This window comes from Rattus norvegicus, chromosome 8 (assembly GCF_021556685.1).
Source record: "Rattus norvegicus strain SHRSP/BbbUtx chromosome 8, alternate assembly SHRSP_T2T, whole genome shotgun sequence".
Lineage (NCBI taxonomy): Eukaryota > Metazoa > Chordata > Mammalia > Rodentia > Muridae > Rattus > Rattus norvegicus.
In genome coordinates, this window is record NC_141541.1 from 116517747 (window position 1) to 116545285 (window position 27539).

Below are 27539 nucleotides of genomic sequence, written 5' to 3' on the forward strand. Positions count from 1 at the left end.
TGCTAGACCTGGTGGCACTACAATCTGAATATTTCAGTGCCAGAGGCAGGTGACTCTCACACCACCTCCAAGCTCCAGGGTTCCTTGGTCTAAATTGAAGAGTTCCAGGCCAACCTGATTTACACAGTCTCAAAAGCAACTTTGAACATTTAAAAGAGTGTGTAGTTTACTTTGTTTCAATTATTATACAATAGTAAGAAAGTTTTTTTTTCCTTTCTTGTTGAGGCAGTGTCTTCTCTCCCAGTTTAGATCAGTACTGAACTTCAGTCCTCTCGCCTTTTCCAGCCCCAAGTGTTGGGGTTCCAGTTATGAGCCACCGCCCTTCAGGTCTTTTTTTTTCCCCAAAAAGTGTTCTGAGGTCTTTTTTCTTAAAGTCTGAATTAGATACTATAGAATCTAAATTATGTACATTGTGAGACAAAGAAACCAGAAAGAAATCACAGTAGACTAAGTCACATTTAACTAACAACAGAAGAGGAAGTTTGCTTTGCTTTGTTTGCAAGTTTCTGTTACTTGTTGTAACTTCTTTGCAGGTTAAACATGTATTCAACTGAGGTTTCTATGACGTAAGGTCAGGCAGACCATCGAGATACAAGAGGCCAGGGCAGAGTAGAGGTACAGAAAAGTGCTGGTAAGGGCGGATACTGACAGGGACCAGGGGCACATAGATCCCTCTCTGGATCCCTGGAAAGGAGCTACTGCTGTCTGGAGAGAAAAACAAGAGTCCAGAGGGCGGCTGCAGGCACAGATCTCACAGCTGGGAGCACAGTGAGAAGAGAGCACCATGCCCTTCTCCATAACTGCAGTTCCCAGCATCTGGTCAGGCCCAACAGAGAGGAATGGAGCCACACACCCAACTATACCTGCTGGTGGCTGCAGGGGTCCCATGGTCAGGAGAGGAAAAGATCCGGTACAGGTAGTCGCTCAGTAGCTTCTCTTGCACAATGCCTGGGTCACCAATCAGAAGAGAGGAAAGAGGCAAGTGGTCAGAATAGCTCTTGGTCCCTACTGATCCCACAGACAGCTTGTCTTTGGCCAGCCACAAGGGTCTGAAGAGCAACCATTCTAAGTGCACTTTTCTATGGGTGTCGGCAAAGAAATGGTCACAGGAACAAGGGGCATGGAAAGTCCCAGGTTTCACTGAACCGGGCCCTTGCTGCATCTGTCCCTTCCTTCTCCCAACACAAAGCATTCTCTCTGCCACGCCAGCCCTTACCTGTGACCCTGGACTTCTCAGCATCTGAGGTCAACCTATAGCTCTTTCGGGAGAAAGACATGGCAGCCCCCTTGGACGTCATCTTTCACCGCTCATCGGCAGTCACTGGTCCTGGAGGCTGAGCCAGATGCAGAGTGTCTACTCCAGGCTAGTCAAAGGCCCACACAGACCTCAGTCCTGCAAATGGTAGGAAGGCTTGGGAGCAGGTGAGACTGAGCCATGCACATTCACACAATACTGGCCTAGGGCAGGGGTAAGCAAGGGCTCCCAGCTTTCCACACGGGGATGTTGGATGGGATCTAGGCTGCTGTCAGGGACACTATGTTGCACACTGTCTCAGTGCCCCATACAGGACCTAGCAGAGACCCAGTGCAAAGTGTTTTTGCTGAACCATAAAGGCCTTGGCTCTGGGGAAATCAGATTAACATATTCAAAGTGAGGTGGCCTTGAGTAAAAACTCCTATATTTACACCTTAGTCATGGAGTCCAGGTCATAGTCAAAAGGCAAGACCTTATACCACATTCCCTGTAGCCTCAAATCCCTCTTATTCCCCGAAAGTAAGAGATGTCACACTAAGCCCAAGCTTCCTCCCTTTTATTTTCAGTCTCATTAGCTTTCTTGTACACACACACACACACACACACACACACACACACCCCACATATCCTTCTATGCTATGCAATCACTGTCCTAGCCAAGATCACTCTATAGGTATTCATACTGCTGTCTATCCCTTAGGTAGCATGCTATTGCTGCAGATGCTACAGAAACTGCACTAAGTCCCTGATGTCTGTCTCACTCTAGAGGTGTGCTGCACAACACCATAGTCAGGAGCCAAGAGTGGTTAACTTTACAAAGTTAAAAACTAAACTTTCAGCTTCGGGAATTCAGAGCTCACACAGGACGGCACTGAACTGCAAGGCAAGGTGTGCCATCACCGCCACCGCCACAGAAAGTTCTATTAGCGCCTGTCCAGAGCTTGGCCTTTATTCACTGCCTGAGCAAGCACTTCTTTTTCTGCAGCCTACTCTTATCACACCCCAAACGGGCCCTCAGCTCCCGCCACAAACCCTTGCCTGCCTGCATCATACCAGGCTCGCTCGGGAAGGTGATTCTGCCGCTGTGCCGCCCTCCGGGGGCCCTCGATGGACATCCACAACCAGTCCCTCTTATATTGCAACAATTGCTGGACTTATTGGACGCAGTTAGTAAGAACTGGAAGTCAACCTTCCAGACACACACTCTGGGTGTCAAGTGTAGAGGATTTAGAGGCGGAACCTGCGTCTGCCCCAGGGCTCCCAGCCACGCCATTACTGCCCAGCCCTTCTAAGAGATCCAGGCTCGAAACCGAACCGACTAAGTCTGGGTGGCCAAGGATGTCAAGGGCAGCGCATGCTCCCCCAGGTCGCCCCTACTTGGCCCCAAGCTCCATAGGACCTGTCAGGCCAGCTCCCGCTGGGAGCCCTATACCGCAGGCCGCGGCACTGTCGCACTGGATCGGCCAGGGGCCTCGAAGGGAGTCACCGGACCCGCCCGGCTCGTAGCCAGGCCGCCTCTCACTCACCCCCGGCCTCAGCCTCCGCGACCGGCTCACAACATCCGCCCAGCTTTTCAGCTACGGCACCCGTCCAGGGCCAAACCGCGTGCCCGCTCGCGCGCCGCTCCAGCCGCGCACGCGCATATGCACAGACCGCAACAGGCCCTTGCTGGCAAAAAACCCTCCCCCGACTCCTACCCAGGTGTTTACCTGTTTTACCTGATGGTCCAACGGCCTTTCCTAGCCCAACGGTAACAGGAGACTATGTTCTAATCGGTCCCTCGGTCCACCTGTCTCAACTCCTACCTTGCTTGGAGGCCTGACCCACATGCAACCTGAAAGGCCACTTCTGTCAGCAAATCACCAACAGTAATTACATCCCTCAGCTTACCTGGGATGACACTTCTGAGAGGAGATGAATGTTCCTAGGATGTGCTGCTAGGGGTGTGGGCTGACTGGCCTACAGCCGGGACTCAACTGATAAGGCAGTCTGAACAGGGAGAGGCAGCATTCGGGCTGGGGAAATTATGTTCCTCAGTTCACAGGAAGAAACTGAGGCCCAGAAAAGTATAATCCGGGGGCTGGAAAATCTTGGCAACTCCTACTAGCAGAATCCTTTGGCATAGAAGTGTCAGTAGTGATGGCAGCCACTGTGGTCACTAAACTCTTGAAATGTACCAGCATAACTGAAAATTTCAGTTTTTAACTTTGTAAACTTGAAACTGAAAATTTCAGTTTTTAACTTGGTGAACTTAATTACATTGAGTCTGACTACTATGATGTGCACCACACCTCTTCAGTAAAGCAGGCACCAGGGACTTCATGCAATTTTTGGAGCACATGTAGCAACAACATGCTACCTAAGGGATAGACGGTGGTAGGAAGGCCAATATAGTGATCTCAGCCAGACTTGTGATTGTATAGAATAGGCGGGCTCTGCCTCAGGGATGCTTAATGTTTCCACAGAACCCTCCTAAGTCCTGCCTACTACACAGAGAGGCCTCTCAGGGATCTAGCTGCAGTGAGAAGGACCAGGCACTTGACTCAAAGGCCTCAGGCCTAGGCTCCATCTAGCAATTGTCACCAGGCCAGGTTCAGAGAGGGGGTGTGGAGCCAGAGTCACCCAATCCTGAAGGGACAGATTTCACAATTTCCGGGATGGGGCTGTGGTGGGTCACAGTGCAGCGTCCAGCTTAGGAGAATGGGGTGGCTCCCACTACTGCTGCTTCTGGCACAGTGTTCAAGGGCTCTTGGTGAGTGTCACCCACCCTGATCCTAATTTGCCTTCAGGAGGGAGTTCGCCCCGGGCCCAGACAACTCTTCTCAGAGAGTTTACTTTTCTTTTGGGCAGGGATCAGTGACCTTGGCCTGTTGGCAGCTTGGGAATTCAAATATACACTGTCTGATCAGGACTACAGTAGAACATTCTGTAGCACAGAGGTAGTCTTCCAACCAGAGAAACTGTCAAACCCAGAAGGCATGGCTCCTAACCCTAATGGGTCACTGTAACGTATGTCTTTATTCCAGTACGAGGCCAGACTGGGAGTCAGAAGGCTGAAGCTGGGGCCTTTCCTGGAAAAGCATTTTAGCTCAAAGTCCAAGTATTCTCATCCGAGGGGTGAGAAGGGGGAAGTGTCATAGGGCCAACACCACCACCCAGTTCTCATGGAGTGGACGTATTAGACCAAAGCCCAGTGCCAGGCCTACTAGCAGACTAGTAATAATTTCCCTACTGGGTATGGAGGAATCAGCTGGCCCTTGAAAATACACACAGGGCCCACCCCAAGGATTTTGTATTGGATTCCCTAAATGAACAAAAGATAGGGTGTGTTAAAATACATTACTAATGCGCACAGTCATTTTCCATGCCCATCTCACAGGGCAGCGCTCACCGCTGAATGACTTCCAGCTGCTTCGGGGCACAGAGTTAAGGAACCTGCTACATCCAGTGGTGCCAGGGCCATGGCAGGAGGATGTGGCAGATGCCGAGGAGTGTGCTAGACGCTGTGGGCCCCTTCTGGACTGCCGGTGAGTGGCTAAGTAGCCCAGACATGGCTGAGGGTTTGAGAATCTGCGTTGCCAGTTAACCTCGCGTCTGCCCCCCAGAGCCTTCCACTACAATATGAGCAGCCATGGTTGCCAGCTACTACCGTGGACTCAGCACTCTCTGCGTGCACAGCTACACCATTCTAGCCTGTGCGATCTCTTCCAGAAGAAAGGCAAGTGAAGAGAAATGGGGTGAGCAACAGAGGCCACAGAGCCTCAGTCCCCGTTGACCTTCTTCCATTGCCCCCCAGACTATGTACGGACCTGCATTATGGACAATGGGGCCAGCTACCGGGGCACTGTGGCCAGGACAGCTGATGGCTTGCCCTGCCAAGCCTGGAGCCGCAGGTTCCCCAATGACCACAAGTGAGCCAGCCGATTAGGTTTAGACCTATAGATGCGGAATCCCCCACCAGCATGCACTGCAGTAAGGCTCTGTCTACAGGTACACGCCCACACCGAAGAATGGCCTGGAAGAGAACTTCTGTCGGAACCCTGATGGGGACCCCAGAGGTCCCTGGTGCTACACGACAAACCGCAGCGTGCGTTTCCAGAGCTGCGGCATCAAATCATGCAGGGAGGGTAAGCAGCTGGGGTCAATCAAACCTAAGGAGGGAGTAATAGGCCTGCCCCCACCTAGAAATGCATTGGCCCTGTTTCCAGCGGTTTGTGTTTGGTGCAACGGCGAGGATTACCGTGGCGAGGTAGACGTTACAGAATCGGGACGGGAGTGTCAACGCTGGGACCTGCAGCACCCCCACTCGCACCCTTTCCACCCTGAAAAATATGTAGGTAGAATCCTTATATTGAGGGTGGGCTTCAGTTCTCCTGAGGCGGGGCCTGAGTCTCAGAGTCTTGTTACTGCTCCCAGGTTCCCAGACAAAGCTCTGAAAGACAACTATTGCCGTAATCCGGATGCATCTGAGCGGCCCTGGTGCTACACCACGGACCCGAATGTTGAGCGAGAGTTCTGTGACCTGCCCAGTTGCGGTATGCTGCAGGGACAGGGCCTCGGAGGGAACTTGGAAAAAACTGGCAGGCGTGGTTCAACTAGGAGAGGTACTAGGGAAGTTAGGCGTGGGCAGAGAGCAAAGCCTGCGGAATAGGAATACCAGAGACCAATTCCAATTTTTGGGCAGGGCCCAACCTGCCACCGACCACCAAAGGATCCAAGTCACAACAGCGCAACAAGGTCAAGGCTTCGAACTGCTTCCGCGGAAAAGGTGAAGACTATCGAGGCACAACCAATACCACCTCTGCGGGTGTGCCCTGCCAGCGCTGGGATGCGCAGAATCCGCACCAGCACCGCTTTGTGCCGGAGAAATATGCTTGCAAGTGAGGTGACAGGACGTAGCAGGGAGAGTGCACCTGTGGGTGGAGGCAGAGTTTATGGGAAGGTGGACCTGGGGGCGGAGCCAGTGGTTTCTGCCTACTGCGGATTGGCTGGTGGGCTAGGTGGGACCCTAAGGGAAGTGACTACTCAGGGACCTTCGTGAGAATTTCTGCCGGAATCCTGATGGCTCCGAGGCGCCTTGGTGCTTCACATCTCGACCTGGTTTGCGTGTGGCCTTTTGCTACCAGATCCCACGCTGCACAGAAGAAGTGGTGCCAGAGGGTGAGGCTGGAACAGGGGGTACAGAGCCTGGGCAGGAATCAACCCAGGGCTAACCACCGCTCTTGCCTGCCACCACAGGCTGCTACCATGGCTCAGGTGAACAGTATCGTGGCTCAGTCAGCAAGACACGCAAGGGCGTTCAGTGCCAGCACTGGTCCTCAGAGACACCACATAAGCCACAGTGAGTGTGTGCACATAGCCAGATTGGGCCCTAACTCTTGGGCAGAATGCTTTAAGTTATTGTGAGCCTAAAGAAGGTCTGACTGTGTGTTCCCCCTACCTCCCGCCCGTATATCTAGATTCACACCCACCTCAGCACCACATGCAGGCTTGGAGGCAAACTTTTGCCGGAATCCGGATGGAGATAGCCATGGGCCCTGGTGTTATACTTTGGACCCAGAGACCCTGTTTGACTACTGTGCCCTAAAACGCTGTGGTGAGCGCCTAAGACTTCCCCTTGGCTGGGTTTCAGATCTCACCTCCATAGCTGGCTCCCTTAACCTGAGTGAACTTGGTCTTGCAGATGATGACCAGCCACCATCCATCTTGGACCCCCCAGGTATGGGGTTGGACCAGTTGTGGGTACACCTTCTTTGACGCTGAGCCTCACTGAGGGTTTCATCCCACCCTACCCCCCCCCCCCCAGTCCAGGTGCAGTTTGAAAAGTGTGGCAAGAGAGTTGACCAGAGTAATAGACTTCGTGTGGTGGGGGGTCATCCTGGGAACTCACCGTGGACAGTCAGCTTGCGGAATCGGTGAGGCCTATGTGCTATCTCAAGGAAGGAGCTGAGACTGTAAACTCTGGTTCTATCGGTAGAAGATGGATACCTGGCCCTGTACTAAAAGGTCCTTGTCAAAAATGACAGGTCTACCATGTGTCCTAGGACTCAGTATGGCTTCTCCTAATCTTTATTCCTCTAGACAGGGCCAGCATTTCTGTGGGGGTTCCCTAGTGAAGGAGCAGTGGGTACTGACCGCCCGGCAATGCATCTGGTCATGGTGAGCCTCGCTTGGGTTTAGGAACTGGGACTCCTAGCCTACCTTCAGCCTCCCTCCCTGCCACTGTCTGTCCCCACCACCCCAGCCACTTTCCTTTGGCAAGCCAACAAGCAAACTAAATTGGGACAGCTGATTAGGTGTCAAGAATGATCTAGCAGAGTCTCTTTCTCCCAGCCATGATCCTCTCACAGGATATGAGGTATGGTTGGGTACAATTAACCAGAACCCACAGCCTGGAGAAGCAAACCTGCAGAGGGTCTCAGTGGCCAAGACAGTGTGCGGACCTGCAGGCTCCCAACTTGTTCTGCTCAAGCTGGAGAGGTATGTGGACAAGTTGAGAGGGTGTGAGGCAGGGCTGGCCTGTGGTCTTAGGCCCTGAATACCCTCATTCCCTCTAAAGACCTGTGATCCTGAACCATCACGTGGCCAGGATTTGCCTACCTCCTGAACAGTATGTGGTACCTCCAGGGACCAACTGCGAGATCGCTGGCTGGGGTGAATCCAAAGGTAAGAGCACAGTGCATAGACACGGACTGCCACAGGTCAGGAGGCCCAGCACTGGTTTTGGCTCAACGGTCCTCTCCTGTCTGCACTCCAGGTACAAGCAATAGCACAGTCCTTCATGTGGCCAAAATGAAGGTCATCTCCAGTCAGGAATGTAATGTGAAGTACCGGAGACGAGTACAAGAGAGTGAGATATGCACCGAGGGGTTGCTGGCCCCTACGGGCGCTTGTGAGGTCAGTGGGAGAGCCGCTGGGCCGGCCTGGGAAGGTTTGGGAACTGGAACTATACTACTTGCTTACCAAGGGGGCAGGATGTCAGGGGAGGTGGTCAGTCATTGCCAAGGTCAAGCCTTCACCAGTTCTTCTACCTGCTAGGGTGACTACGGGGGCCCACTTGCCTGCTATACCCATGACTGCTGGGTCCTACAGGGACTTATCATCCCGAACAGAGTGTGTGCACGGCCTCGCTGGCCAGCTATCTTCACACGTGTGTCTGTGTTTGTGGACTGGATTAACAAGGTCGTGCAGCTGGAGTAGGCCTGCTTTCGATCTCTTAGAGATGACAAGGCTGCTTATCAAACTAAAGCAAACTTTTCTCTATGTCTGTAGAGAGTGCTTCTTCGTCTCTGTTTCTAGAGAATGAGTTGTTGACTCCTTACAAGAGGCTGTGTGGCTTAAGACCAGCACACTCTAGGCTAGGTGTTCTGATCCCGGAACAACTTCAAATGGATGGGCAGGGTGCCGCCATCTTCCAGAGGTGCCTGGGAATGCAAGGATAGTGTAGAAGTTTCCAGCACATGGGACCAGAGCGGAAGGAGCTGTGTTGCTCTGCACCAGTCCCATTTGGCCAGGACAGGCAGGGTTGAGTCTCTCATGGCTTCTCTCTGTCAGGTGACAGAGATGAATCCACTGTGGATAGTAAACCCAAGACCTGGGGTTGGGGATGGCTTGGTACAACCAGCACAAACCAGGCTCTGTGTCTTCCTTTATTATGATAACATAGTTCTTAGTCCTCTGCCCATTCACTGAGTCCACAGCCTAGGAGACTGTTTGGCTGTTCGGTCAGATCCTGGAGCTTACCAAGAGCAAAGTGCAAGACGGGCTGCCCAGCTCAAGAAGAACATAGGGCTTCAGCTGCCCAAGTGTGTGTGCAGCCAAAGCACAGCGTTCATGAAGCTGTCTGACTCCGCCTCCACCTCTGACAGCGCGTGGTTGCTCTTGGGGTACAGCAGGAGCCTATGTGAGCAGCAACACATGACATTGGAGGGTCCTGCCCTGTTTACCTGTCACCAGCTGCCCGAACTACCCTGTGACACTCACCGGACAGGCACATTCCGGGCCTTGAGGGCACGGTAATACTCCATACCCTGCTTGAAGGGTACCCGTCGGTCCTCCTGGCCCAGCATCAGTAACACTGGTGTCTTTACCTGGGTATATGGAAGGCAAGGAGCTGTGGTGAGCTGAGCTCCGGACTCTGGAGGAATGGGTGGCACACACAAGAACACCTGAGTACCTGAGGGATGTATTTGATGGGTGACTTATCCAGCATCTCCTCCCACACATTCAGATCTGGGAGGCAGCTGTTGCTATAAGGGAAGCCAGTCTCCACCATACACCTATAAAAGACCAAAAGATACAGACTACAGGATCTCCATGGGAAATGGGGTGGGAGGAAGGGCAGGACTCTAATGTACACTCACCAATCAGGGATGTCAGTGGAGCCCATCATGGAGGCAATGTTGATCACTGGGTTCCGGGCTATACAAGCACTGTAGGTCTCCGGGTATTGACCAATCAGGTGGCAGGAGAGGAACCCACCATGGGAACCACCCATAAGGGCCACGCGTCTTGCATCAAAGTGTTCCTCCTGGAGTACCTGCTCCACTGCAAACTAAAGTGTGGGCAGAGGACACTACAGTTCGCTCGCTGGCAGCCGAAAGCCATGAATCCACCCTCCCTGTCCAGCAGCCCAGCGCCCTGCTACCTGGACATCCTTCACATCCTGGTGGCCCACATTGCCTGGGAGAGAAAGGATGCTGTCTTGGCCAAAGCCAGTGGAGCCACGATAGTTCACTGAAAGTGAGACAAGATAGTTGGGCAATGTTCTCAGTCCCCAACCCAATTCCATGTGTCTGTGACATAGGCCCTAGGACCAGCTGCATCACGTGCTGTCAAGGGGAGGTAGCCAAGAGAGATGAAGCTGCTACCCAGAGACCATAGGATCCTTTCCACAGAAGCTTCAAGTTAATCCACGTGATCACCAGGTTACGAAGCCAGAGGCTAAGCCAGGGCAATTTCTAGTAGTAGTTTCTTTTTGTTTTCAAAACAGGGTTTTTCTGTGTAGTCCTGGATGATCTTGGACTCAAAACTTCACCTGCCTCTGCCTTCTAAGTGCTGGGATTAAAGGAGTGTGCCCCCATTGCCCAGCCCGTTTCTAAAGAGTAAGTACACCATAGAAAAGCATATACAACCAAGGCCACCCCATCGCTTCATGGACCCCAGTGGAATTGCAGGTCCGTTCTGACTTACCCAGAAGTACTGCAAAGCCCATCTTGCAGAGCATGGCTGGGAACAGCATCCAGGCAGTGACGAAGGACGAATGGGGTCCCCCTGCAGACAGGAAGCAGAGCATGAAAGGCCAGCTAGGAGGGGTGGTAGGGTGGCAAGGGCTCTTAGGTAAATACCTACCATGGGGCATGACTACCATGGGGACCTGGGTCTTATCTGGAGGATTGCTGGGCTGCAAAAGGATTGCTTCAAAGTCAAGGTCAGCTGCAGGGAGAAGGCAGTAGTCAGCAAGACCAGTCCTGCTTTCCAAAGGCTTCCTTAGCCAAGGCCCCATCTGCAGGTCTGATACAAACCTGATCAAGTGAAACAGAGCCCAGCCAAGGTAGTGCCTAGGCAGCTCCCCCCATGGCACATGGAGCCCCCTAAAGCTTGTGCCCTTTCTGCCTTGTCAGAGAGCCCTATTGTCTGGAAGGATAACATTCTGGTGTAGTCGCAGCAGCCTGGGAGAGGCCTACTTCCTTTAAATCTTAACTTTCTCACCACAGAGGATATGCCCTGGCAGGACCCAGTGCTGATAACCACAGCAGGTACTCAGATCTTTGGATGCTACTCCCCATGACCATAAGATCAGAAAAAAATTCAGAGGAAATCCTAGAAAGCCTTCAACGTGAGCTAGGAAGGGTCGCCACAGATGCTGTGTGTGGGGGTCTGGAGAAGGCGTCCACCCGCCATCGGCCCAGCTCACCATATTGTACATTCTCTTGGTCTGGAGGTGGGTGTAGCACACGGACGCCCCAGTGGATGCCAGGAATAGGTTCAGCCTCCTCCAGGGACACCCATGACACAGACTGCTCCTTCCCAGGAGGAGGCAGGAACCCAACTTTCTGCCAACGGAAAGGAAAGTCACAGGCGGGCCAGCTCTCAGAAGCCCATCTCTACAGAGCACTGCATATGCCAATAGACATCCACATATGGACCACCCCTAGCCCTACCACATTTCTTGGCTTCTAGGTTTTTCTGTTTCCCTGGACTCTAATAATAAATGACTAGGCACTTCTGTAGGCACACTGTGCTGGCCTAGTTCCTACTCTTGAGTGCCGAGCCCAAAGAACCACAGGACTAGCTGGAGCCAAGTCCTCTCTGCCCTTCTACATGCTGGCCAGCCACGGTCAGTCTTCGAGCCCAGTTCGATGGCATGGAGTCTTGTTAATCCGGCTCTAGCCTGAGACCCACAATACTCACCAGGCTTGGGGGCAAACTGGGTGTGGAGAACTGGGCAACCATAAGGTCTTTGTCAATTGTAAGCAGCTTCCAGCTTCCTGCTGACCCCGCTAGAGGAAGCAGATGATGTAAGTGCCTGGCAGGGCCACCACTTTTCTACCTAACTGCACATGTCCTGGGTAAGCCTCCTGTTCATCTGAGAGACACTGATTATACTCAAGAATTGCCAGACCTGGGGACACAGAAAGCTACCAAGGTACTCTATTTACTCCAAAGACTGCAACGTAAAGGGAACAGCAGCCTAGCCCAAAAAACTGGGTGGAGGAAAGAGGACTGGGCTAAAGCTTATCCATTTATTATTGTCATTACCATTTACTTACGTGAATTAGGCTTTACTAGGCTTTGTGTATTACTGCTGCTACTACTACTACTACTACTACTACTACTACTACTATTACTACTACTACTACTACTACTACTACTACTACTACTTATTTATGTGCACGAGGCTTTGTATACCCTAGGGAAACACCCTAGTAATGAGGTGCAGAATTAGGACTTATCACCTGTAGTGGTTTGAATAAAAATGGCCCCCAGTAGCCTCATAGGGAGTGGCACTATTAAGAGGGTCGCTTTGGCGCTGTTAAAGTGCGCCATTGAGGTGGGCTTTGAGGTTTCAGAAGCTCAAGTCAGGTCTACTGTCACTGTCTTTCTGCTGCCAGCCAATCTGCCTGAGCGCTGCCCCGCTCCCTGCCATGACAATAACGGACTAAACCTCTGGATCTGTAAGCCAGCCCCAATTAAATGTCTCCTTATTAAGAGGAGCCACGATCATGGTGTCTCGTCACAGCAATGGAAACCCGAAGACAGCATCTTTCTGTCTTCCAGCTCCCTGCTGACCGCCCTAGAGAAAGCAGATATAGGCAGAGTGCAGAGTCCAGGTCGGTGGAGGACTCAAAGGCTGCTTCCGAGGCAGACCATAGGGGAGAGTGCAGGAATGCTAGAGAGTCCACCCAAGGTTTCTCCAGGGTCTGGGCAGGAGGTGGATGACTACAATAGATTGCAGGAAAGGTCTGTGACCTTAGGACAGGGGTGGGGCTATGGGCCAGGGCGTGTGGAGCACACCACTGCTGCCCCATGCCAACCAAGCTCTAGCGCTTTTCCTAAGCTGCCATCCACCCACCCAGCCATCACCCTACTGCAGAGGTCCTGCTCACCAGCTGTCAGGGAGGTGATGCTGCCCGTCTGGGTGTCCACAGCAAACAGGTCCTTAAACAGAGGGGAGACCACTTGTAGCAGCACATCCAACAGCCCGATGTCCTTTCTACTGTCTTAGGGACACTTGGCCTACGGTGATGGCTACTGTGTAAAACAGGGATAACCCTGGATCTAGATTCAATTCCTTCACAAAGTACTAGATAATCCAGGCAAGGAGCGGAAAGATATGAGAACAAGTAATATCATACCTAAAGGACCATGGCACATCCCGGCACATCATCCCTCAAGGGCCCATCCTGTCTCCATCAACTGCCATTACCAAGTGTTCAGGGACCCATCTCAGAGACAACCCCAAAGCTTGGGGCTCTTCTGTGGGGCATCAGAAACATTTGGTCCTCTTCCTTTTTTCTTTTTTTTCGGAGCTGGGGACCGAACCCAGGGCCTTGCGCTTGCTAGGCAAGTGCTCTACCACTGAGCTAAATCCTCAACCCAACATTTGGTCCTCTTAAGGAAAACTAAGTCCAGCAGAAGGCAGAAAAGGCTTCAAGGAGCCAGTTAAGACTTTCAGGCTCGGCATCCTCCTAGGGCCACATACTCACTTTGCCCCAGGCAAATGTTGATGCTACCTCTCCACACAATCAGAGGCTTTTACCTGCCGACTGCGCTGGGCAGAGTCAAAGACTACTCTCTGGCTGTCAGCTGACCAGCATCCCAAAGGAAGAAGACTGCAGTAGATTCCAGAGAAGCTCTCTGCAAAGGTAGAAGGGTGTAAGCTGCCATCTTAGGAGGGGCCTGGGGGATCGAGAATATGAAGTTGGGGAATTCACCCAGGGCCCCTGAAATCTGAGGTAGATAGTCCTAGACACGAGGGTACCTTTGGCAATGAGGAGTTTACTGAGTAGAAGGTGAAGGGGGGTGGGGGGAACCTTCTGAGGACTGGAAGAGGCAGAGCTGGTGAGCTTATTTGGCGAACTCGATGCTTTCCTATTGGCTATTCCCTTTTGGGTCTTGGCAATGTAAGTGCCTTAACCGTATTAAGATAACGTACTTATCCACCAGAGTGCAGAGTACAGCAGCTCACTCAGGAGCTCAGAAGGTGGACTTGATCACCCTGTCCACAAATGGAGAAACAGAAGCTCATGGAAGACAGAGCACCAACCAAGGACACACAGCTAATGGGCAGAGCTGAGGTTCAGACTAGGTCCCTATTATGGTGTCCTTGCAAACTCAAGGTATGTGCTAAGGATCACGCACAGGTAGCCATGTGCTTTATCCCTGGAACTTTGTCTGCTGGACCTGCCCCACTGGACCCTTGGACCTTTCTCGGTGGTTTGAGAAAAGACTTTCCTCCGCATGTCCTTGGGATGCCCGAGGACTGCAAGCAGAGCTGTAAGCACCTGCTGTTCGGAGAGGAGCCTCATAGCTTCGAGTCCCCTTTCCAGAGGACCAGCTCACTTAGACTGGACAAAGGTTGCCGGGGCAGGAAAACAGAGTAACACACACCCACAGGCCCAGTGCTTCTCAAGCCTAACATTCCAAACTAACATTGTCTGACACTCATCCCAAGCCAACTTGGGCTACTCTGATCTTATTCTATCAGGCTATTACCCATAGCACCATCTTCTATCTCTGGTGGGCCTGGGCAACAGGGCTACAGTAGCAAGGAGAGAGTCCTCCAAAGGAACCCAGGAAGGTGGGACAGATAGCCCTAGTATAGGCCCTACTGATTTCCCCAGCCAGGCACCTCTTACCTCCCAGCTGCCGGGGTACAATGTCCACCACCACTGAGGTGACCTTGGTGTACCAGTCGTACTGCAAGAGAACACAATGGTCAGACCCACCAGGGCATGGATCTCAGGGCGCAGATATCTATCTCTTCAGGTGACAACTTTGGATTGCTTTAGGGAGAGAAGGGGGCTAATTTATCTCTTTTACGGTAGCCTGGACTTGTCTCAGATAGGTGTGTCCCTTGACTTCCACCCAGGGCTCTCCTTGTGCAGGGGATGGACTCTGTATAGCCTCCAACTCTGCCCCTGCTCCTTGTAGAGCCTGGCTTCTTGGAGATGTGAACTAAGTGACTGGAGGAGACTCTTAAGGAGGTGAGCCCCGAGAGTGCTCAAGCCTCCAGGTCCTACCTTGAAGGTCAAGCCACTGATCCACTGAAGACAGGAGAGGGCCCCAAGGGGGGGAGATGACCATGTCCCTTTAGCCTTCGTTCCCCAACAAGAAGCTAACCAAACCACCACCACCCCCTCACCCTCACCTCCCAACTCACCAGGCAGAGCTGGCTGCATTGGTGATGAGGGGCTAGACATGGATACTGTAGGTAGACGATGCGACACTGGTCTGGGCTGAGCCGAGGAGAACAGATGGCCAGGGAACCATCCGAGAGTAGTTCTAGGCCACAGAAATATGAGTGACTGACACATTCACGGGGGAAGACTAAGCACATGTGTCAGGCAAGCACATGCGGACGCCAGACACTTACCACACTTCCCTCCGCTCAGGTCCACATAGTACAGAGCTGATCTGGAAAGGTCAGAGAGACACTCAGCTCCATGGTCGGCTGGGCCATAACGGCCCTCTGGTCTGCCCATTTCCTCACCTGCGATTGGTGCAATAGCGGATGCCGAGCCTGAAGGGTTCATGCCACCAGCCCACAAACACCACCCCCGTGTCTCCAGGGGCCCAAAAAGCCTGTAAACAAGACCACAAAGTAGGTATGAGCAAGACGAATTGCTCAGACAGGGAACCCTGCCTCCGGGAGGGCACAGGCCAAGTTGCTGCTGACCTGACCAGGTGACACATTTTCAGGGACTCCCTCAAGCACAGAGATGTTGCCACTGTCGATATCTAGCACGCAGAGCACAGGGATGCTTTTGGAAACCATCGTTTCTCCCCAGTCTTCATAAAATACAAACTGGTCCCCCTGAGAACAGAGGACACTCAATGCCCAGTGCCTTCAGAACCCTGCCCTGCCTCCTAGACATTCGGGCCTCCCAGGTCCACTGGATACAGTGATGCAGGGCTGCCCAGCGGGGCCTTCGTGGCCTGGCCACACCACAAGCACCTTGATGGCCTGGTCTGGCTTCTTCGGCCTGGCCATCTCATCATCGCTGGCACTGATGTCCAAGGCTTTGGTCTGAAAGAAGGACTCAGCCTTGGGACGCTTCTTCTCCGCCACATACAACAAGTGTGTCTCTGAGTGTGACCAGGAAAGGCAGCCAAAGCAGTCTACATGCAGGGAGGGACGATTAGGGGGAGCCCAAAGCTATGGCTGCCCCTTCTTCCCACCCTGCCTGCTTACCAGCCAGGCGCCTCACCATCCTCATAGACAGGCCCATGCTTCTCCAGCGCTGACAGGTTGAAACTCTTGAGCTTCCGGTTCTTCTCCCAGACCTGAGGATACCTGGGTATCAGGCTGCCTGCCCCTCCGCAGATCCTCCTCACCTATGGCCTACTGCCTGCCACCTCGTCCTTGCAGACTCACCTCCAAGAACTGTTTTTCCTCTCCTGAGACTGTGCCTCCGGCCTTGCGAAGCACAGCTTTCATGGTGCCTGAAGGAGACTCTCTGCTCAGCAGCCTGAGAACAGGGGGTGCAGGTCAGGATTCTGCCAAGCCCCAAAACAGCCTTGTGCTGCCCCCTTACTGGTCATAGCCTCTTACATGAATGAATGAATGAATCTCTCTCTCTCTCTCTCTCTCTCTCTCTCTCTCTCCTTCCTTTTTTCTTTTAAGATTTATTTATTTATTATATATACAGCATTCTGCCTGCATATGTGACTGCAGGCCAGAAGAGGGCGTCACGTCTCATTACAGATGGTTGTGAGCCACCATGTGGTTGCTGGGAATTGAACTCACGGCCTCTGGAAGAGGTCCTTTAACCTCTGTGCTATCTCTCTAGCCCCTCTCCCTTTTCTTTATAAGCTTTTTTTTTTTTTTTTTGGTCTAGCATTACAAAGTCGGAGGGGGCAGCATGGGAGACATCTCCCAGCTAACTGGGAGTCTGATCTCATACAGCCCATGCACACTCCTCAAGCTAGCTGGCCTTCTCTCTCTTCCTTACGTGACTTGACTCTCTTCAGATTCCCAGGGACCCAGGACCTAGTTAGGAAGAAGCTTCTAGTGTTTATCAGGCCATGTCTCCAGAGACCAAATAAACTCTCAAGGAGCAGGCACCTGGTTCTTTGCTCCTCTGAAGCTACCCAAAGTTGTCCCTGAAGGGGAGCGGCACAGAGCTTGACACCCTAAGGACACGTGGTGACATTTATACAAGGCTAGCATGGCAGGGAGGGTTGTGGTCTCATCTACAAACTCCTCCTGTCACACTTACTCCCCCCGGGTTTCCACACTGTTGCCTGCAGGCCCGGCAAACACCACCGAGTCTCCGTCATGAAACACTAGGTACTGGCGGCAGAATCGGATGTTCTCCATTCGCTCCAAGTCCCTCTGAGTCCACTCTGCAAGGGAGGCACGAGGCTGCTCAACTTGTCTGGGCCACTTTGGATCACTACCCACCAATCATGGCCTACCTTTTCCAGTCTGTCTTCGGACATCCTGAGTAAAACCTGGTCAACACTTCACTAATATAACCTAAGCCTAGGTTTCCAGAGCCTGAGCTGACAGTCGGAGAGAACCCACTACCAACCATAGAATTTTAAGGGCAACGTAACTGTTGTTGGGCTATAGAATGTAAGGGTTGGAGAGGTCTGCGAGGTTCACACCTTCCATGCAGGTCTGAATTTTACTCCCACACTTTCAATTCATTTACGGGCTACCACAACCCCCAAAACACCTGTGCGCAGGAACTACAGTTGGTTTCCTCCCCAAGCCCGTGTCAAGCAGCGTGCCTTCCACAGTCCCCACCTGGATGCACGGCCCGTCGCCACCCAGTCCCCTCGGTCTACACACCAGTGTGCACGGTCCGATAGAGGCCCCCATACTGCGTGGTGACCTCCGGACCCAGGCAGGCGGCGCTCAGCGAAGGCTGGCGGCTAAGGCCCCGGTACAGCGCTGCCGCCTCCTGGGGCTCACTCAGCAGCACCTGCGCAGGGGACACACCAGGGTCAGGCTCAGCCCGGGCTACGGAGGCCACAGGGGCCACGGGCCGAGCCCTCACCTGACGCTCCATAGTCGATCTTTCTGTAGCGCCTAAGTCCCGGAAGTGAGGCTCCGAGGGCGGGGCCTAAGGCGGTCCCCAGTTTCCGCTACACCCAGTGGCGACCTGGGACCTGCAGGGCCCAGCAAAGCTCGGGCCAACCAGCTGGGGGCGGTGCCTGGGTGGTATGAAGGCGGGGCCTACGAAGGAGCCTCGGGAAGGAGCGGGATTGGCAAGTAGGAGGCAGAACCTGGGAGTCGGGTCCTGGGATTTTTAGAGAGGGGAAAGCCTCCGAGGAGCGAGGGCAGAAATGTAACCGCAGAAAACAGAGCTGGTGTTCCGGGATAGGGGAGGTCTGGGATGAGTGAAAGAAGTAGGACCGGACTTCAGCCGACTGTGAGCTGCGGGGTCAGAGAGAAAACTCTGAGTATTCATTCGAAGGGCTGTGCTTAAGAGGAACGCCAATGATCCTGAAGGATGAGGGACAAGGGGATTTGGGGTGGGGTGGGAAAGGTCCATGAAGTCGAAACGTTGCGGGGCGCGGCACTCGCAGGGATCTCTTTCAGCTCTCTCCGCATTTACTGCAAGCCAGGCGGTTAGGAGTGAGAAAATCAGGTCCCCGGGCGGAGCCCTGGGGCGCGGGGCAAAGGGCGGTGCTGAACTCTCTGGGTGCTACCCCGGTTTATCAACCACCAGACTTGCCCCCGAAGCTATCTGTTGCTACAGCCTTAACCCGCCCTTTTCAGTGACTCATTGATGCTGATCTTGAGCAGACTGAGTCAGCCCACTCCAAGAGCAGATGTGGGTGGGGTCAGACTTCACGGAAGAGCAGCGAGGTGCAGTGGAAAGAAGAGCCTAGACAGGCGGTCTCCTCTTGCACACCACACAGGACTAGGTTGAACTTAGGTGACAGCAGAGGGCAAGAGAGGTTGGGCAACAGTAGGCATCTCCCCTTCCTCCATATCCTTGAGACTGGCTGCTCTTTCAGACCAGCTATGGGTCCCCTTGAATGAGTACTTTCTTTCTTCCCTGAGGCAAAATTGATACACTTTGTTTAGTTTCTGTTTCTTATTTTCTAGTGATACTTGACTTATATTGTTTAGTTTCTCTACATAGTCCTGGCCTCTAACTCACAGAGACCCACCTATCTCTGCCTCCCAAGAGCTGGGATTAAAAATGTGGACTTTGGGATCTGGAGAGATGACTAGCGGTTGAGAGCACTGACTGCTCTTCCAGAGGTCCTGAGTTCAAACCACATGGTGGCTCACAACCATCTGTAATGGGATCCAATACCCTCTTCTGGTGTGTCTGAAGACAGCTACAGTGTGCTCATATACATAAAATAAATAAAAATTTTAAAAAGTGTGGGCTATGAGCTGGAGAGATGGCTCAGTGGTTAAGAGCACTGACTGCTCTTCCAGAGGTCCTGAGCTCAAATCCCAGCAACCACATGGTGGCTCACAGCCATCTGTAATGAGATACACTGCCCTCTTCTGGTGTGTCTGAAGACTGGTATAGTGTACTTATATATGATAAATAAATAAATCTTTTTTTAAAAAAAGTGTGGGCTATGACACCCGGCTTGAACTACTCTTGACTATATGTGGGAATTAAGGTCTTAGCCTGGGGGGGGGGAGGAGGATTCTGAGGTTGGAGCAAGGCAGACAAATGTAAAGCTTGCTTGAGAGCACCAGGGGGCAGCACTAGCTCCTGGGAACCAGAACCCTGAAAACTGGTGGAAACCCATTGGTGGGGGACAGGCCTTTACACCTTCCTGGACAGTCATTTTTAAACTTAGCCCCAGTTGTGTACCAACATTTCTGAAACGTTGTTTTCTCTCTCTCTCTCTCTCTCTCTCTCTCTCTCTCTCTCTCTCGTCTTTAATCATTGAGGATATTGTCACAAGCATTGGCATTTACTTGTTTGGCTAAGCATTCCCACTTCAGAAATCATCCCAAAGACAGTCTGGAGGTTGTTTATATCAAGTCCTTTTATTCTGATACCACAGAAATACCTTGTCACAGTACAGGGGAGGGACACTGAAGTACCACGAGTTCTCACAGAGCACAGGAGGACGGCACACAATTCACAAGGTCATGTGGAGGACTCGGGTCATTGCACTTACAACTGTAAACTTGTTTGTTTGACTTTGTACAGCACTCTTCCCCCTCAAATAAAGAAGGAGAGAAGGAAGGAGAGGGGAGGAGGGGGGAGGGAAAGCAAAAACAAGACATAGAAGCTAGAAGGGGAAAATGTTGATGGTCACTACTCTCCAGGAGTAGAGGAGAGGAGAGGAGCTGATTTGACCCCAGAGGCTGAATGAGACTCGTGCACACACGCACACACACTTACACACACACATACACACACACACACATTCATGTACATGTGCTTACACATACAGTATCTTATGACTTCTATGGCTCTCCAGTGCCACTTGGTGCACATGATAGCAGGCGCTGGCACCCCGGGAGACAGATGGCATCTTCAGAGAATTTCAATTGGTTATATCTGTCCCTCCGACCCTGTTGGAGTCCATGATGACAAATTATTTACAGTATGGGGGGAGAAGGGCTATGGGCAGGACTGCACTCTATGGCATGGACCTGCCTAGAAAACTCCCCATAGGCTCCAGAATACAGGCCAGAATGGCTGCCCTAGCTGTTCTCTCATTGTGAGCCCTGAGTCCATTCACCCTACCCAAAGAATAGGAAGAGGATGGTGCGAGGACCATCACTATGACGTGAGTGTGTTGAGGCCGTGGGTGGGCAGAGGTGGGTACCCTTGCTTATGACACCGAGAGGGGAAAATGGAGAAGATCTGGACTCTACCCAGAGACTTCTTACCCATTTGGAGATGCACCCATTGCTTATCATGTCCCACAGCAGCAAACACTCATCCCCGAGCCCCAGGGTCAACACAAGAGCCCGGGATACCTATGACCTAGAAGACTATTGCAGTCTGCTGTCATAATCACAAGGGGGCAAATATCTGTCCTGTGAGCACAGCCAGGGGTAGAGTAGCAGATATCAGAAATGTCAAACTTGGAGTTTAGCCAGAAAAGAAATTTGGTGTAAAATTAATACTTTTGAGCCTAGGGGTGCTGCCAGAGGTTGACCTGTGGATCCCTGCCTGCTCTCATCTCCTAGTCCTGACTATGAGTGGGAAGGGATACTGCCACGATCCCAAGGATCTGAACACTGGGCACATCCTGCACACACCTGGGCCTGTGAGTTCCTCGATGAGGGCCTTCTTCAGCCCTTATAGAGATGGCCCCATATAACCCAAGTTTGATCTCTGAGATCAAACTTGAGATACTGAGATATTACTTAGTGGGAAGAAAGCTAAATCCTGGGAATTCAGGCTCTTAAGTCCAACACAGTTTTCAGTGTCCCATCCACAGCTGCCAACGGTGGACAGGGTCCCACTCTAAAGGAGTTATAAGCCTTGTTAAAAAAAAAAAAAGCATGAGACATGTGAACCCCTGAGAAATGCGTGGTGTACACCAAAACTCTCTGGAGGCAGGCCAGACATTAGGGGTCATGCAGGTACTGTCTGCTCTACTCCTGGACCAGTGAGGGAGATACTGACAACAGTGTAATACTTAGGTTTCCGAGGAGGCAAGTCCTGGGGCAGATGTGGAGAGGGTTACACAGACCCTTCGGTAAGCTTTGCTCCTGAGAAACCTGAGCTCAGCTTGAAGCTGTTACTTATGTGGATGTTATTTTCCGAATGATATTTTCAGCCATCTCTTCCTGGGTACCCTATGACCCCTGGCTCCATTCCAGATCTCTTGGATCACAGTCCTTTGAGGCTCCACATCACAAAGGAGAGACATAGAGCAGGGCCAAGATCTAGGGATTGTAGGGCACAGCCAGGATCCCTTGGCTGCTGCCTCTCCACAGATGTACCCCAGCTTTGTTCTTGAGCAGTGTCCAACTGGGGAGTGGTGACCAGATTCTTTTGGCTCAGGCCTAGGATAGGAGGGAAAAATGATACACAGGTAGAGATCCTGTAGCAGACCCATAGAATGTTCATATGCATGCATCCTGTGCGGGCTCCTCTCTCTGTCTTTTCTAAGGTTGGTTGGTTTGTTTGTTTTTAATCTGCTGTCGCACACAGATTAAAAACTGCAAGGTGTATGGGGCCGCACGGCCTGCTCCATGGCCTGGCATATTCAGGCAGTTCTGGGAGGTCTTCACTAGCGTGTCCCGAAGTCAGGGAGAAGCGCTCTTAAGGGAGAGGTTTGGAGGCAAAAAGAACTCCAAGCAAGAGGTCGAGCATTTAAAATGAATGAAATCGTGCAAAGAAGCTTCGAGCTGTGCATGCTCCACTGCGAGACAGGCGGTGGGTCACCTGGCAAGCAGCGAGTCCTGCCACAGGTCAAACATGCCACAGACTTAGAATTTACACACGCACGCCCGCGCACACACACAAACATACACGCACGCACACACATGTACATACATGCTCTCGTTTTCGCTCTCACACGTACACACACGGAAAGTGGGGACAAGGATCAGGCTGGGGCGGTGGTATGAGCAGATAGAGCTATCCAGTTTCTCAACTGCGTGTTTGCAATTAACTCCTTATATGTAACATGGAATTTATTAAATATTAACAGTTGTCTTTGAGGGTTTATATTTCATTGCATAGAACATTAGAGATGAGACTTGTGGCTGGGCCCGAGATGAAGGGAGGCCTCCGAGGGAAGGGCTTTGGGGAGGTGTGTAGCCCAGTCCCCCAGGTGAATGGACGGTGTCATACTCCCCTTTACCTCACAGGGCTCTGAACCTTCCCCTTGGCTCCTCTGCTCTGAGCACACCTACTGCTGATGGCTTAAGAGGACTGGAATTGCACAGTAAACAGGCGGGCGGAGGAGCCTCCCTAGACCTCGCCCTGGGTTTGTGCTCTTGGTGGCCGGCTGCCCGCTATTGCTTCTAAATCAACATTTCTCCCTGTGCTGAGCAGGGGCAGAGCAGAGAGGAAACCAAACCATCCATCACGAGGTGGGGGTGGAGGTGGAGGAAGAGACAGAGGGATAAAAGCAAAGAAAGGGAAAGAAAAAAATAAAACAAAAAAAAAGTTTGTGAGGTATACATGTAAATCAAACTGGAATGATTAAGGCTGTTCCTGAAATCAAAAGAAATCCCCAGGTGTACAGATGAGGAGCCGAGGGGCCGGCTGGTCGAGACAATGGCGGTGTTGCTGGGATGCTCACAATGGCTGGGGGGATGGCTTTAAGAGGATGGCAGGCATGCTTAGTTACGCTGCCATCCATGGGCTGGGAGAAGCCTCAGCCGGTGCCCACGCTGCTTTTCGGTGCTATGGCCTCTTGTTTCAGCGATGAGACAGTGTTAGGTCCTAATGTTTGTAAAGTTCTCCCAAACCCATGCTGGCCATGTGGAGGTCTGCTCCATTGTCGCCCACAGAGCAGGGTGAAGCGGGCAAGGCCTCATGGCCACAGAGGGATCCGGGCCAGCTGGAATGTGAAGGAATCGGAGCCTAGGGCTCCAGCCCTCAGTCAAAGCCCCTCTCCAAGGCTGTGGAAAAAACTTCTGGTGTCTTAGAGGGAGGGTAGTGTGCACCCAAACTCTGTGTATAACGCGTTGGAAGCCTGGCTGCCCAGGCCACAGGAGGCTGCAGGAAAAGCAGCGGACAGCCTCAGCAGCAACCGCATTCTGGTGAGGGCTCCTCTCTCCCAAGGACGGCTGGCCTGAGTAAGGCAGGGTCTCTTGAAAGACATGAAAGGTTCCCCCAAGCCAATGGTCCCATTGGTCCAGCAAGCAGATGCTTCACCTAGGTCGCTGCTGTTAGAAAACATTGCATTCTCATGCTCGGCCGAGGCCTGCCTGCTGGGTGGGGCCCACATGGTGTGAATCTTTGGGCCAAAGGTTTGCCAGGTTGTGGATGCTTTGAAAAGAGAAGAAGAGGGAGGGAGAGAAGAAAAGATTTTTTTGTGTGTGTGTCAAGAACCCTAGGCATAGTTTGCCACCCTCCTTACATTGCTCCTGGGCATTGCCATGTGCAATGGCTTGGTTCTGCTTCACCCAGAGGATTCCATTCCATCAAGGCACAGAGGAGTTGGTATTCGTGCAAACTAAAGATCACAGAAAGGGTTGGGAGAAGGAAGAATCAGATCTCCAGGAAAAGACCCTTCTTTCTCTCCCATTTTAGACAACAGGGTCTCATTACATCACCCAAAGTGACAGTAGAGTGACCCTCCTTCTCTAGACTACAGCACAGGCATGAGACACCACATCCCACTTTGTTTTCTAATGTTTGCATGTGTATACCTGTACGAGGAGGGCAGGCTAGCCTGCAGGGGTTGGTTCTCTCCTTCCACCATTTGTATTCTACGATTTAAACTCAGGTTGTCAGGCTTCCGCAGCAAACATCTTTACCCAGTGAGCCCATCTGGCTGGCCCTTGACATTTATTTTGTAAGAGTGTAGGAAGCTAGGTATGGGAGTGTACATCCATAACCCTAGCCTTAAGCAACGGGGGGCAGGAGACTCACTACAAGTTCACGATCGGCTCAATCTATATATATTGGGCTACAGATTGGTCAGTCCTACAAATGAGACCCAGTCTCAAAAAAACCAAGCAGGAAGAGTGAGGGAGGTGGAGTTTTGTTTCAAAAGGCAAGCATCTCCTAGCTCATCTCTGAAACTGACATAAAGGACACCTGAGGGTTTATGTATGTCCCAAGGAATGCCAAGAAAACGTCCAGCTGGGGTGGGGTGGGGTGGCAGGGTGTCCACGGCCTTATAGCCAAGGCAGGGAGCATGCTGTCAGTGCTGGGACGGCTGTCACTAGTAAAGCCCAAGGTCTTCACTTTGGCCTACAGTGCCCGCCCAAAATGGATCCAGCCACTGCCCCTCTGCCGCAGCTTAGTTGTGCTCCTCTCCGCTCGTCTCTGAGGCTGACCAGTTCCACTTAGCATCAGAAGCACGGCTGGCACCGCGCCTTCCTGCACCTCCAGCTCTGACTTCTTTCTCTAGGGCAGCTCTGGCTGCTGCAGAAACCCTGCACAGTTGCCATCAGAAAGTCCTTTCAGACTGGCTTTTTATTATTTTATTTATTCACTTACTTTCGTGGGGGTTGTTTGTTTTGTTTTGTTTGAGGCACGGTCACTCTGTGTAACCCTGGCTATCCTGGAACTTGCTCTGTAGACCAGGTTGGCCTTAAATTCACAGAGATCCACCTGCCTCTGCCTTCAAGTGCTGGGATCAAAGATGTATGTTACCATTCATAGCTAGATTTTTTATTTTGAGGCTTATTTACTCTTTGTCTCCCTTAATGGACAGTTGACTCGAAAGGACAGAAACTCGGTTTTGATTTCTATTGTCTCCCCAATGTCTACAACAGGGTTGGGCACATATCTGGGGCTTGATCAGCATTTGTTGAATACATGGATGAGAGACTAAGCCTTTTCAGCACCTCTGTGCTCCTGAGAAGACTGGCAGTCCTTAGTACCCACGCACGGCTAACTCTCTACCACATCATCTAACCAAGGGCACTTGCTGCTCTAAGGCTCCCTTGAAGTGACCTGCTTACTGACTGCGGTCCTGACCTTGGCCATGGGCTGTTCCTCCCCACCTCCCTTGAGTACCACCTGAGATTTTATGGCTGCCCACATACCTCCAATGCTTAACTTGAGAGAGGAAAACAGAGCAGGAGACAAGAGACCTCGGGGAATTGGTCTGTAATTCCTGGCTGTGCAAGGGACAGCTTAAACAACTAGGCTTCTCCCCAATTCTACATGAGGTGTGCCCTCTTCTGTCCACAGAGGCAAGGTCAAGGCCAGGACAGGGTGGGCCCCGAGAGGGAGCATCTCATCTTCTTTGGCCACTACAATCTACGCAGAGAAGGGTCCTATCATGTACTGTCCTGTCCTCTCACCGTGCTGCCCTGAAATGAGCTGAGACAAGCTGACCAGTGACTGCTTTTCCTGTGTCCCCTTTCTGTATGCCTCTCTCCCTAGTTCACCCTTTTGCCTTTTGGATTCACAACCTGTGAATCCAAGACTCTCTTCACTTCATGACCAAAGCTCTACGTTCTGCTGGGTTTGGAAACACCGGCACCAGACACCAATGTCTCCAAAGAGCGCCACAGTCCTAGAGACAGGATGACTTTGAACTCAGTGTCCAGAATACAGACCTGAAGTTGTAAGGGTACAATTGGCTTCACTGGGCCCTTTCCCAAGGATAGCTGACTCATTTACCGTCATGCCAGCCAGCACACTGCCTCTGAGGGGGGCTGCTAGGCCCATCCCACTGAAAGAAGCATCCTTTTAGTTCACACTTCCAGGAACAGGACCCCTTCACCCACGTCTCTGGTTCATCTTAACCTGGTCCTGACACTCACCGTTATACGCAGAGTCCAGAGCTGCACCCAGGCCTCTGACTCCAGAGATTTTTCCACAGCAATGAGATTGTCTTTCTTCAGGTCTTCAGGAGCCTGCAGAGCGTTGCAGAAGGGGCATGAGTCGCTGCAGCACTGCCCCTGCCTCTAAGCCAAGATGCCCTATCACTTTGAGAGCATGGCGGAAGACTGGGGTGGAGAGAGAGGCAAGAGGGGCACCAGCCCTGCCTGGCTTTCTTTTACTGGGGACAATGTGGCCCATGCCTGGATCTCTGTGAGTTCAAAGCTGGCCTGGTCTACACAGTGACTGCTCTCCTGAGCAGGCCCATGTCTTAGGCTCTGTGGAGTGCCCTCGCTCTTTCTCTCACACAGCCAGGAGAATACGCTGTAGCTCTCACTGTGCCAGCTACTGAAGACTGGACCCTTCCCAGAGGACTTCCACCAACCACGAGTAAGTCAGGCCTCTCCCAATATGGCAGGCACAGGTACTCACCCTTCTGGACACAATCACCAGAATGAGGAAAATTTTTTGCCAAAAGCAGAGACAGCTGTGACATAGAAAACAGAAAGAGATGTCAGAAACTGGGTCAGACTCCTAGTCAGGGCCATAGGTCACGGTAAGGCTCAAGGGATAAGGAGTACAGAGAAACCCTGGGTACCAGCAGGTGGTCTGTGTCCTGGTCACTGGACCTGGAACCACCCGGTCCCCAGCCTCTACCAGAGAGGCATCCACCCAGTATGGACCTGACCCCAGGCAGTAATACCTTCTGTCAGCTTTCCGGCTTGCTCTGCTGCCCCACCAGGGAGGATCTTAGAAAATACACTCTCTCCTTCTGCCGCTGGCTGACCAGCAGGAGCCCCTGGGGTCCCCCCAGGCCTGGCTCCAGTCTTCGCCCCTACAGGAAAGGAAGCAGCGGCATTACGAACAACACTATGCTTGGTTGTTCGGGGTAGGAGGGGGAGAGGGAGCCTGAACACAGGTAGCCTGTGAGGTAGAAGAAGGTGGGGGCTGGAGAAATAAAAATAGCAAGACAAGAACAAGAGGAGAAGGGAAGCAGGAGATAAAGAAGTCGAAAGGGAAGAGAAAGGAGAAGAGATGAGGGGCAGGGGAGAGGAGGGAAGGGGAAGGGGAAGGGGAAGGAAAAGGCAGGCAGGCAGGCAGGCAGGAAGGAAGGAGCTGCAGTTCAGATGGGCATCATGTCCCCTGCC

The 27539-nt window shown here is 52.2% G+C and overlaps 4 protein-coding genes across 34 annotated transcripts in view; 1 reads left to right on the plus strand and 3 right to left on the minus strand.

Moving 5' to 3' along the window:
* Positions 1-3290, minus strand: part of Rnf123 (ring finger protein 123) — a 27947-nt gene extending 24657 nt beyond the window's left edge. For 5 of the 26 annotated variants that reach the window (XR_015626299.1, XR_015626302.1, XM_087559951.1 and 2 more), the window contains exons 1-3: positions 2782-2847; positions 1217-1334; positions 864-948 (exon numbers count right to left, since the gene is read on the minus strand). Coding sequence is in view for 21 of the 26 variants with exons in the window: in XM_087559951.1 (XP_087416077.1) it covers positions 864-948; positions 1217-1298 (167 nt within the window). In the remaining 5 variants the exon portion in view is untranslated. 26 annotated transcript variants of the gene reach the window in all.
* Positions 3291-3930: 640 nt separating this feature from the next.
* Mst1 (macrophage stimulating 1) lies at positions 3931-8518 on the plus strand. Of its 5 annotated transcripts, none has more exons than XM_087560434.1 (18): positions 3931-4007; positions 4635-4782; positions 4861-4973; positions 5052-5166; positions 5246-5382; positions 5464-5588; positions 5672-5859; positions 5940-6135; positions 6285-6415; positions 6494-6596; positions 6715-6851; positions 6939-6974; positions 7062-7170; positions 7337-7414; positions 7589-7735; positions 7815-7921; positions 8013-8152; positions 8294-8518. In XM_087560434.1, coding segments are annotated over exons 6-18 (1536 nt in total). In that variant the 5' UTR covers positions 3931-4007; positions 4635-4782; positions 4861-4973; positions 5052-5166; positions 5246-5382; positions 5464-5586; the 3' UTR covers positions 8456-8518.
* A 373-nt stretch (positions 8519-8891) lies between these two features.
* Positions 8892-18002, minus strand: Apeh (acylaminoacyl-peptide hydrolase). Its single transcript, NM_012500.1, has 22 exons — positions 17986-18002; positions 17778-17910; positions 17200-17326; positions 16356-16449; positions 16189-16264; positions 15936-16099; positions 15657-15794; positions 15471-15562; positions 15354-15394; positions 15141-15262; positions 14617-14677; positions 13518-13615; positions 12865-12916; positions 11669-11757; positions 11172-11310; positions 10607-10690; positions 10448-10528; positions 9903-9991; positions 9619-9809; positions 9432-9534; positions 9239-9345; positions 8892-9154 (listed from the first exon to the last, which is right to left on the minus strand). Exons 1-22 carry the CDS (start codon positions 17995-17997, stop codon positions 9049-9051), a joined length of 2199 nt encoding a protein of 732 aa, NP_036632.1. The 5' UTR covers positions 17998-18002; the 3' UTR covers positions 8892-9048.
* A 1933-nt stretch (positions 18003-19935) lies between these two features.
* The window catches only part of Bsn (bassoon (presynaptic cytomatrix protein)), a 90998-nt gene continuing 83394 nt past the window's right edge, over positions 19936-27539 (minus strand). Inside the window, 4 exon segments of one of the 2 annotated variants that reach the window (NM_019146.2) lie at positions 19936-23877; positions 26334-26426; positions 26824-26878; positions 27095-27226. In NM_019146.2, the coding sequence (NP_062019.2) occupies positions 26838-26878; positions 27095-27226 (173 nt within the window). In that variant the 3' untranslated portion in view covers positions 19936-23877; positions 26334-26426; positions 26824-26837. 2 annotated transcript variants of the gene reach the window in all.